This window comes from Acanthaster planci, linkage group LG01 (genome assembly GCF_054643075.1).
Source record: "Acanthaster planci isolate LZ-2023a linkage group LG01, COTS_SCS, whole genome shotgun sequence".
Classification (NCBI taxonomy): Eukaryota; Metazoa; Echinodermata; class Asteroidea; order Valvatida; family Acanthasteridae; genus Acanthaster; species Acanthaster planci.
In genome coordinates, this window is record NC_141777.1 from 39,833,234 (window position 1) to 39,845,783 (window position 12,550).

Genomic DNA, 12,550 nt, shown 5'->3' on the forward strand with positions numbered 1-12,550 from the left:
TATGACTTGTCTTCTCCCCCTAGAAGCTGCAGCTGGTTCGAAAAATTGCCCTTCAACTCCTTCAAGTCCTGGGATTCTTACGTCAAGAAAATGTCATTCATGCTGACCTCAAGCCAGAGAATATTCTGTGTCGGACAGGTGAGTGTCAGTAATGTTGCCTGAACTTTCTGTTCCAGTTGGATGTTCCCTCTTTTTTTTACATGTGCATAAATATTAAAATTATTAGTGTAAGTACTGTTGATGTGTCAAATGAAATAAAACCATATATCAGTCAAAAACAAAACAGAATAAGTCAATCCCCTTTCAGGACCTAGATTAGCACAACTACATGTATAATAAATACTGTAGTCTGAATCCTTGCCAATCCACTCAGTGTGGGATTATTTGAAATTGCATGGAAATTAAGGAATATTAGATAAATACAAAATAATAATCAAGAATAAAACCAGCCACATACATGTACTAAAGCTTAACAGCAACAGAAACAGAAATAATATCTACTGAAACAATTCCCCTCCCCGAAATAAATAACAAGGAATAAGATAAAAGAAATGCAAACAAAGATTAAGGGTCAAGAAGACTAAAATAAATTTCAAAATATAGACAAAACGAACAATTCAGAATCAATCAAATAGTAAAATTATTGTGTGGGTGTTTTGTCAATGCAGTGATCTTACAAACGTTGCAATATCGAAATAAAAAGTTTAATCTATCTAGAAAATGCTCAGGAAAAAGGAAAGATCACAATGCATGCTGGTGTTCTTGTAAGTCAGATTCAACTAAAAATTCCTTTTTAAGAATGGAAATTACGGTAAAGAAATTACATTTTCTTCAAAGATAATGAAATCAATTTGGAGTAAATTACGAATGGCTAGGATAGCTATGTTACATGTTATACCAGAGTATTTGGAAACATCCTCATCACATGATACCTGTTAAAAGCAGCAGAATTTTCTCCACTTTATTCAAGTGGTGTCATCACAGTCATGATTGAAGTGATGATTGTGTTTATTTCTCATACAGAGACTGTGTGTCGATTACTGATACAGAGGTTGGCAAAATCAATTCTATGAATCTTTTACAACAATTTCTCGATTTCAGTGTTAGAAATTAGTATCATTTTTCTTGTTTCAAACCATGCTTACTGCAAGTCTGATAGGTTTTAACGTTAATACGAGCGATTCACAATAGTGCACCACAAGAGTTTGCAACACGGCCAATCATAACGTGCAAAATTTGTCGACCCTTTCCAAACACGCATTGGGTTGACAAATTTCGCGCATTGTGATTGGCCAATGCGTTGCAAACTCATGGTGGCATACTAATGTGAAACGGCCGTATTGATATGAAATCTGAAATCATTATTTGAGGGCATTAGAAGCTTTATAACCTATCACTTTCAAAATATTTACAAGGGCTGTGTTGTTAGAGACATTGTCTTTTCCTGACAGGAATGTATGAAAAAAATAGCAAAGTGTTCATCTACTCTCTAAGTTTCAGTGTAAATATTCACTCTGTTCAAATGAAAATTAATTCCATTCTATAAGAGTTACAGACTTGTGGTCCCAGTAAAACTTAAAATGTAGTCACATGAATAAACCAAGACTTAACTTGAGTTTTACTTGGAGTTATTTGACTTTACGTATTACCAAAGCATTATTGGCAAATATCATCTAGGTGTTTTTCTTTTATCATATTCCTCTATACAAGTAGCATTTTAGAGTTGTGTTATATTTTGAATAGTAGAGGCTGCTGACTGCCGTCTTTCAAGTATTTCAAGTTTTACCATTAATCAGAATCCATTTACATGTAAGTCATTTATTGACCTTAAATGCCAGACAGTTCCTACATGTACATACATGTATATAGTCTCTCAGTATTTTGTACAATACATTTCTCCCCTCACTGATAACATTACACAGGGTATGTGTACTTGCTCATGTATACTTTTACAGTGTACATAAAGAGTGGCCTTAAGAGGTAACAGTTCCAGTCATTATATACCAGTATGTACATGTATATCAGCAAATTTGGTCTTGATAACAGAAGTTAGTTGTGGACTTTATTCTGAGCTGATGGATCAGCTCATGCAAGTAAAATGTTCATTCCTCCTTGAGACTATCTTGATTAAGTTGACTTCTCTCCCCCTTCCATATCTGTCAAGCTTTGTACAGTCCTTGTTTGTCCCAGGGACATCTTGTTACCAAATGACACATAAAGATTCTGACCTGAAGCCATCCGGGGAGCAAGCTGTACTTTTCTCCAGCAGTTGTTAAAAAGCCAATGCACTTTCTTTCCTTTCAAGAATGTCGTGAGTTCCGCCAATAATATTGGAACACATTTTCAAATTGCATTTCACAATTACCAATAAATCTTGACTCTTTGTGTTCCTTACCGGTTGAGCAACAAACCAGATCTGATGAGCAAGTCTGCCTGTAATTGCTGAAAATATTTAAAATAGGTCCATTAATGGTAGCCAAGAACAGACAAGATAACCTTGTGTTGTGTCTCTGTACTTTCAAGATACAGAGTAGTTGGTTGCTGGCTTACATACATGGAAGGTCACTGTACTCTCTAGGACTATCTGATTTGCACAACTGTTCTTAGTCTCTAAGTGCAAGACCCCCCAACGGATGTCAGATGATCAGTGACCAACCCTTGTCTTACTCTTATCAATTTTAACTTGTCCTTCAATATTTGCAATTTTAATAAGCACTCAAGGACTCAACTGTGCAGGAAGCAAAGAAAGAATCTTTGATTTATTTGCTGTTAGTGAATCAAGTTATCTGATTGATCTCTACTTGACTCATGAGATAACCTTCCTCATCTGCTTCCAAATTTATGAGACTCTGTGCTGGTGTGAAGGTATGTGAACCATGACTGGATGGTGGGAAGAGTGCAAAGTCGGGGTTTCGAGGTGCAACTTGTCAAACGTTTTTTATCTCATGCCCTTGTCCAACCCTCAGTAAAATTTACTTTGTGGTGATACGAGGCAAAGTACCAGGTAATACCTGATTTTTTGGTTTCACTAATGAATACAAACCATTGTATCAATACTGCTGGTAGATTTTTTCATCCATCAATATTGTGTCTAAGGTTGCTTTAAAATTTGCCGTATTTTAATCACTAAGGTCTTCAAGTTAAATTGTAAGCACCTGGCACTGATCTGCATGTTCTGTACCTTAAAACATTTGAGTTCACTACTGAGCTGATTGATTGAACATTTCTGTGAAATTTTAGATTCTAGAAGACACTAAAGGTACATCTTGAAACTAGAAGACAAATTGAAAATCTGCAAGACTGAAATTCCAGTGATCCTGATGATTTTGAGGGAAAGATGTGCCACAATCATTTTATTGAACCAGTTAACTTTGTAGGATCTATCTACAACTGTACTTCATAAAATGTCTTTGGGGTCATACTGTTCATGATAGAGTCAACATCTTGATGGTTAAGTGTCAGAAACCTAATCATGCATAACCACAGCTCATCCTTAAAAAGCATTATTAACTAGCGCCAAGGTCAGATCTGTTGAGTAGAATCCAAGTTTAATATACGAGCACCACAGGTTGCTTTGTTGCTCAGCCATTGATGTTAGATGATAGCTTTTATTTCTAGTGATCTGCATTTCTTCAATGGGTTGTTGTTGGGATGCATGGTAACTCTGGAGAAGAGTGTGTGCAGTCAGGTGATAAGAAACTTGAGAAGCTGTAATCAACTACAGATGGTGGTTTGTAGTGTTGTCAGGCTTATCTTTGTGCAGATGCAGTAAATGTGACCACTCTGACCACCTGTATGTATCAGATACTGTGTCATATACATGTACATGTATAGCCATTGTGACAACAGCATGTCAGCATCTCATTATTGGATTGAAAGTCAAAGCAATTCGTTCTATTGAAAATCTTGATACTGAGACAAAGGAAGTGACAAAAACAAGTTCATTTTTTAAATCGTGGTTGCCTGAATTGGATTACAGTGGGTTCACACCCAGCACCTGGAAAAAAACTGGCACTGGGTATTTACATTGATTTATTCAGGAATCACTACAGTAACAGTTAAGAACCACCCATATAATTAAATGACTAGAAATGTCTTGTATTATGTGGGGCTTTGTTCAGTCTTTGGTTTGATGATGAAGAGTTGTGTAATGTTTGAAATGCTGAAGATGTGCACATACGTATACAGGACATTATGAGAAGGTCTGTCTACAATTGCTACAGTAGTTTCTTCTACATTGGCCTGAGAGCCTACAGTCCATGGGCTAGGATTTGAAACACTGTCTATCTCTCAGCTGTCTTTTCAAATGACCTGTCTTGCTGTTAGTGTTACTCATAAAACTGTTAATGTTGCAAACTTGCATTCATGTATTTCTATACATGTACATACATGTGGACACATATGTAAGTGTACATGGACATGCACATGTATGCATCTATTGATATTACCAGCCTTGCATGGAGGTGTTTTGTTTTCCTGTGCGATAGTTAAGAAAACTTGGGGCAAATACTCATTTTTTCTTGAATTGTCAAGACCATTTTGAGCTAGATTTTGTTGATGATTTCCAAGGGCTGTTCCTCTTCATTTTGTGACAAAATAGAGTTGGGTTGCTGTAGTGGCTCTTTCCTTGCCTTCCACCCCTGCAACCCGGAATGGAATCCCACCTAGGTCAGCATGAGAATTGGGTTTCTGTCCCTGCCTGATTCCATGGGTTTTTCCCAGAATACCAGTATTTATCCTTGGTTTTCCTCCCACCTCTAAAACTGAACATTTCTTCATTGTCTTCGTAATTGTCACTTCATCATGTTATTGGTGCTAAATGTGCTGTTGTGAAATAATAACCCTAACCCCAAAATACCTATATCAACAACTAGGTTAAAAATTCATGATTTGCACAGAGCTTTTACCTCTGATTCTCTTTCATCTTCATTTTTGCGACCATAACTGAACAATGTCATTATAACTGAAAAGGGGAAAGCTTGTTTTCAACATTTAGTTGTTCAGTATGTGAGGACGCGATTGATCATACACGCAACAGCATGCCATGTCCAATCCGCTTCGAAATGGACCTCCCAAGCTATGGCTACGCCTGCCGTCAACCACGTCTCCACGCACATGCAAATGTATTTCTGTCAGAATGGAGAGGTAGACCGAGCACTAACCAACAGATTTAGATGCAGTTTGCTGCTGTCCAGTTAGTCTTGGATTCAAGGTAATGAACATTTATCACCGTTATTAGCAACTGGTGTTCAACATTCACTGTGTCTACCGATAGGTTTGTATAATACGCCTGGTACCCTGCTACATTTCTGTGACCTATTGATCAATGCTGCAAGTGCCTAGCTTCCAAGTCTAAGACTAAAAACCACTTCCTTCCATGATGTTTCACACATGCATAATAGTGTACAGGCAAGGTCAACCTGTTTGTATATGGAAAAAAGGTTGAAATAGATTGCACTTTTTGAATTCTGGCGTGGCGCGCACGCTACATGTACTTCAGGCAAGTCGGAAAAATATATATTTTTTTATTTTAAATTTATTTCCTTGACCCACCCACTCTCTATTCCGAAAAAAGTCGAAACTTAAAAACACTGAAAATTTTGAGTGGCCCCCTACCAAAACCCAGTCGAAATTCTTCCCACAAAAGAATCTCCTCCTTAATGTTATGTAAGCTAGGACATACATGTATGCCTCTTCCATTAAACATTAATTCTGTTATTGTTTTTTTTTATTTTTAGATGAAACATACTAGTAGCGAGAACTTTTGCTACTCCAATTTAATTTGGCCATGTACTGCAATCACATGTAAGATTGTTTTGGTCAGCATTTGAAAGTACAGCGAGACAACCAGGATCCAAAATAATTGAATCACAGGAAAGAGTCCTAGACATAAATTGAAGGCAGTAATGGTGCGTTCTCCCCTACCTCTGAGTGATTGAAACTTGGAATTCAAATAAAATACACTCCTGCAATTGTATCTCAGACTTTTCAGATATTCAATGAATAAAACTTGGTACAGAGATGCATGTTTGTCATAACCTTGTACTGAACAAGATATTTATAACTGCTTTTCAAGTAAATGAACAAGTCAAGAATTGCTGAAATTGGGCAAAGAGTTGATGTTCCATTGTTGATGGCAAAAACTATTGTATTATAGCTACATGTACATGTAAGATTAGGCCATTAGTTCAAATGGTTACCTACATGTATGTGGGCTGAATAAAGCCAAGAACAAATGATAAAGTGTGATTAAAATGTTAATATCTTGTGCTTCTCAGATGACTCATTGATGTTGTATTCTCATTTGCCACTCCGTTGTTTTCTTTTGCAAATACTAGCTGCAGCTTCTTCTTCAATTTTGACTTGAAATGTTTGAAATCGGGTGTCATGAATGTTGCTTCAATGTGGATGACATTTATCAGGCTTATTTAGGATCAAATAGGAACATCGAAATCCTACACAAGCGGCTAGTGACCCCTGTACTATGGCTACAAGTCCAGAAACATCCTACCAACATCCACCCATCATATTTGCCTGGAGCAACTTGAGTCAGGCTAGATCTGTTGGGCTGGCAAATCACAAGTAGGCATGATCAGGCATGCCTCTTACACCTGTCAGAATGGGCCAATTAGGGTTGACTCTAGAGATGGTGGCAGGAAGTGTTCTCAAGATGCCTGCAGTTGGCAGCTACATGTATTACAATTGCCTCCATATTATTGCTCAGATATTCTGTCCTGCTGGGCATTCTTTTAGGTTGCACTATGAAAGCACGGTTGTGCAACAGCAATTAAGGTACATGTACAGTACATGTACATGCACACAGTACACAATATAGAAAATCATCCTACAAATTTGAAACAAATTTTGAAGTATTTGTCCTTGGCGGAAAAGTACGGTACAGTAAGTGTAGATATTCTTTGTCAGTTTTCCCCAAGAAATTATTAATACTTTATAGCCGAGTCGAATTTATTCATTGTAACTTCATTTCTTTCGGGGAGTGGGAGTGGGGGGGGGAGGTAGATAGATGTTTCTCTGAGAATTGATGGCCAAATATAGTTTTAGAGCATACATGCACAGTAAATGGTTGATTTATATCAACATGGTTGAATATCCTCATTGTGGATCTTTGTTATAGTCTCAAAACTGAAATCTTTGACAAGTACATGCATTCTATATACTAAATACATGTACAACAAATGGCATAATGAATGGAACAGAAGTTTGCTGGACAGTGCAGTTGCAAGTCCTCAAATCAGCAGCTTTGAGGAATTCATGTCGATTGTTGTTGTTCAAGCCCACTACAGAAATTGTCAGGCGTCAACATACATAAGTGCATTATTATCATCTAAATGTACATGTAGATGTACTTCAAGTGCTGTTCCTTTCATTATTGAAGTCACTGTGAGAAGATAATATGCTTCGCTTGACAGAATGACATTTATTATAATTTCAAATATCTTTAGCCAAAAATACTACATGTCACACTGTCTTTTGGTTCCATATCCAAAAGATATCCTCAATATATTCTGTACATGTACATGGTCCTTTACCTCAGGCTGTCTTGTCTTTTTGATTGGATGGTTACAGATTTAAAACAGCATATTCTCCATACGCATGTTACAGTACATGTACATGTACGTTCCTGAGCTTGTCACTATTTACTCCAGCCAAATTTGTGTCAGTCATGCAATGTGATGAAATGGTTGGATGTTGGAGACTAGCCTATTGGCTGAATGTACTTGATAATGACATTGTTCCGACTCGCCTGAAGTTATTCAAACTTTGCAATCACATTGGTTAAGGCTTGAGTCTAGCATATATTAGACATTTTATCAGATAATTTGAGTTACCGGTACAATCTACTAGTAGCATACATGTTGGTCATTTGCTGTAGTCTTTTAGCACAAAACAAACTTCTTCAAATTCAATCTGAACACAGCTTTATACTTGGGCAAAAGTTTTTGCTGCATGTCCTCTGAATGCCCCAATTAACTGTTGTGAGTTGGCCATACATACATTGTACACGTCCTATACTGGACAACATACAATGTATGTCTTATCTCATCAGGATAACATTACATGTACATTCAAATCTAGCAGGTGGTTTTGTGATAATAGTTAAGGTGGGAACATCATACATGTAAAGTCCACTCAGTTTAAGCTGAATAGTTTCACATGTACTCATTTATTTAATGAGGTACATCTGTGTATTACCACTGGGTGGAGGAAACTTGTGACCACTGTGAATCATGACCGTCTGTCCAGAATGCCTTTTCCTGTGGTCAAGAGAAAAAGTCAAATGCGAAGGGTTCACATGTGGAAGATACTGAGAAAGATCAGATTGGAGAGTCATTTTTTCTTGGTGTTTTACACTTTGTGCAATGCTGTTGGTGTGGTGTTGTCACAAATGTAATAACATGTACATGTAGCTCTTTGTGGGCTCTGGACAAAAGTACTCCCTCATTTGTAAACAACAGAAAGGCGGGTCTGACTGCCTGGGTGTGGCATTCATAATTACATGTATTTGGAGTTAGAATGACACTCAAAAAAGTGTGGGCCAATCGACCACACTTGCTCCCTTGAATCAGGAGCCATTACTGCGGTGTCCCCACACACGTGAACAATACACTGTGTTTATGCTTTATCTGGCGAGGAGGATCAAAGCCGGCAAGGAGGATCAGATCCGGATCAAAACGTGTAACCGCAATTGCAGGATCAGATCCTGATCCCAGGATCTGTTTCTCCTCTTGGCAAGGATCAGATCTGGTTCAGATCCCGTGTGCGGGATCAATTTGCAAGTGTGAACGCAACGCTGGATCAAATCCGGATCAGATCCCAGACTTCAATGTAACTACATCTGGTGCAAGTCTTGAAGCGCACAAAAAACAAGTCTGTGTTTCATGAAGACCTATATGTTATTTATATGTGCATGACATTGTACACATACCATACATAAACTGTTGGCCTGGACGCCACTTACGTAACCAGCATTACGCTGGTTCCCAATTAAGCCTGTGTGCTTTTGTACTGTGAGTTTGTGGTGAACTGGTACTTGCCCATTCCCATTCTCTTTCCGCGTTGCCTTTCTGACTTTCGTTACCGCTGCATATCAATGTTCCATTTTCCCATTTTTCATCATTTTGTCTAAACCTATGCAAGATAAGACAATGAGACGTATACACAGTGCGTAAGTACACAAGAATGCACGTTTGAGTTTTGCGCGTAATGGCTACTGTTTTGCTCCAGTACACATAATCAGTGAACTGTTTACATAACCTTTGCCCTGAGGTTGCAGTGCTTCCATGGATGCCACACGGGATCAGGATGCAGTGTAAACGTGGCACAGATCTGATCCCTTCGCTTGATTACTCTCGCCAGATCTGATCCTCCTTTGCAGGATCAAGTGTAAATGTGGCGAAAGAGATGCACATTGAATGCTTCCTCATCAGCCAATGGGAGGGCATTGCTAACCAAAATCACATGCTTGTCAAGCTTAGGAATGTGTGTCTGAGTGACGGGGACACCGCAGTTACATGTATGGCATCAGTAAATCAGTCTATACAAACATGGAAGATGGTTAAGTATGGACATGCAGACCAAGTTCAAATGTCAGTTATTGGTAGGGATGAGCCACCCTCTCTCCAACACACACTTACACAGAACTCATACTCAGACACTCACACAGAACTCGTACACAGAGCCATTCACACACAACGCATACTCAGAGCCACTCACACATAACGCATACTCAGAGCCACTCACACATAACTCATACTCCGAGCCACTCACACAGAACGCATACTCAGAGCCACTCACACAGAATGCATACTCAGAACTTTCTTAGATATTGTGAGGACTACATGTAATTCGCCAAACTTTTCAGATTTACATGTAATGCCCAAAACCATAACCTTAACCACACCACCTCTAGGATTGTCAGGGTTAACTGAGTGGTTGACCTGAGGAACAATGTACCTTCCTATATTCTTTTAATCCTTTTATCTAAAAAACTTTTTGGGACAGCCTATGTACATGTAAATATGCACTCTTGAATGCGCTTTCCCAAAGGTTTCCAGTACAGTATCCAATTCTAATGTGGCCAATTTCATTTCTTTGTCTAAAATAGTCATTAATATTTCAGCTATAATTGGCCTTCTCTTTTCTGCATGTGCACTAATTAAACCTTCTGCAGCATCTCTTCCATCCTCCAGTGGCTTCATTAGGTGCTGTCTTTTAGCTATTGACATGAAATCAAGGATGTCCATTCCATCAGGGAGGTCCCGGCATTCCAGTTTTGATGAGAGGAACCTGATTAAGGACTTATTCATGTACAATCAGATTATTCAACTTCAGCAGTCAACTTAGGTCCAGGGGAGACCACTCAGCGGTCAGTGAACTGACATGGGTTAATAAATTGGAATATTACCAAGAGTTGAGAACCTGCTAACTGAGGAGGAGCATAGAGTAGAATCAAAACCTAAAGTGTCAGTGTTAACTCCATGTGTACAATGAAACATATACAAGTAGCTTGGTCATGGATGATCTAGGGGTTTAAGATTCAAAGCTTGCTGTTGGTGAAGACATTTGAATGTGCCAATTAGTGCATGCTGTGACCTATGACATTATCCATTTCAAGGCAACTCTGCACCACCCATAAAGTCACATTGTGGACTGTGAAGGTACTTTGCAATCTTGAATTTGTATTTTACATTTGAAGGCTGGACTGCAAGAGTGATTGTGGAAAAGCATCGTAGCTAGTGATAGAAAGTTCATGCACTTCTTAAACATGTAAATCTGTCTGTACAACCATCATTCAATTTCTCAAGTTTCTTGAAGTTGAACCCAAAGCAGAAGGAACATTTTGGAGTTCTAGTAATGTCCAGTCATTAAAGATCTTCCAAAGTATGCTTCATCCGTACAAAGTCCAGACTTGAATTTTCATACTTTTTGCATTTATTTTAGCATTAATTGCTTCCTTCGGGCATTGCCCCACTATATACATATAGTTACTTGATTGGACCTGTGGTAGTTGGATACTTGATAATCTCCAAAGATTCATTAACCTGTTGCCATTGCCAGGAAATCAATGAAAACATGGACAAAGAAAGGGTTAGTGCATTGGAGTCTGATTAAGGACACACTTGTAGCAAGTAATTCAATCATTTAGTGAAGAGTTTGTTGAGGTGAGTATATACTAAGCAAGCAATTAACCAAGATACCGGTTTAACCAAAAGGAGAAGCTGTTCAGAACTTTCAAAAAGCATGATGATGGAGGCAACCGCTAATTGACAGTGTATCTTGAAATGTTTTCATAGGGAGAAGAGGTGTGATTTAAAATGTATTCACAGTGTTACTGTAAAGTCTATTGGTTGTTAAATTGGAGTAAATAGCAATTCAATGAGAAATATTGTAACAGAAACCCCTTTATGGGGGGCCACACCCGCCAGTTAAGAACACAAACTCCAAAAAAATCAGTCCACCGAACACAAGTTATTTTGGTCTCCGGAAAAAAGTATTTAAAATGGAAATTTTTTATTTCTTAGTTCTCCGAAAAAGGAGTGAAATTGACCAGGATAGGTCCCCATGGCACTCGACAACATAGAAAATTAAACATAGGAAACAAAATACAAACTAACATGATGAAACAGACGAAAAACACTGACGGATGGCAGTAACTTATACAACATAAAACAGGCTACATCAAACTTCACAGTACAGTAGCAAATTAAACTATACAGAGAAAAAGGACTGCTGCCCACCAAGCTACAGAGATGTGTCCCCAGCCAGAGTTTTCTGTAGTAATGCCCCGCCCAGTGTTGTTGTTGTTGTTTTAATGGCGCTTTCAGCAACTCAGGCTATTTGCGCCAATAACTGTACGTTTATTCTTACACTTTATTAATCAGCATCACATTACGGAGTTAGGAAGAAGGTCCAGTTTTAGAGGCAGAAGGAAACCGGATCACCCGGAGAAAACCTGCGAGAGCGCCCGTGGAGTGGTAGTTGCATGGGCCTTAAATACCCTCCTAGCAGACCATCAGTGGAATGCCAGTCCATTGCAGTCCATTGTACCTTTTGTGCTTTACATCAATAGACATGGCCCAGCACCCCCAAAAAGGAATGTGCCGTCACAATGAACATACCAAGAGCTGGGCGCACTACTTGAAACTGTGTCTTGACCCAGCACCCACAGACCTTTACCTCCCCTCAGAAGAAGGGGTGTCCTCGTTCCTTCAATGAACATACCAACAGCTGGGTGCACTACTTACAACTGTGTCTTGACCCAGCACCCACAGACCTTTTTGTTACATTACCCTCCCCACAGAAGAAGGGGCGTCCTCGTTCCTTCAATGAACATACCAACAGCTGGGTGCACTACTTACAACTGTGTCTTGACCCAGCACCCACAGACCTTTTTGTTACATTACCCTCCCCACAGAAGAAGGGGCATCCTCGTTCCTTCAGTGAACATACCAACAGCTGGGTGCACTACTTACAACTGTGTCTTGACCCAGCACCCACAGACCTTTTTGTTACATTACCCTCCCCACAG

General features: G+C 38.9%; 1 protein-coding gene across 6 annotated transcripts in view; it reads left to right on the forward strand.

Annotated features, from left to right (window-relative positions):
* LOC110980534 (uncharacterized) overlaps window positions 1–12,550 on the forward strand; it is a 140,298-nt gene that overhangs the window by 65,874 nt on the left and 61,874 nt on the right. For all 6 annotated transcript variants that reach the window (XM_087146451.1, XM_087146461.1, XM_087146439.1 and 3 more), the window contains one exon: window positions 24–138. In XM_087146451.1, coding sequence (XP_087002577.1) covers window positions 24–138 — 115 coding nt within the window. The remainder of the gene's footprint in view (window positions 1–23; window positions 139–12,550) is intronic.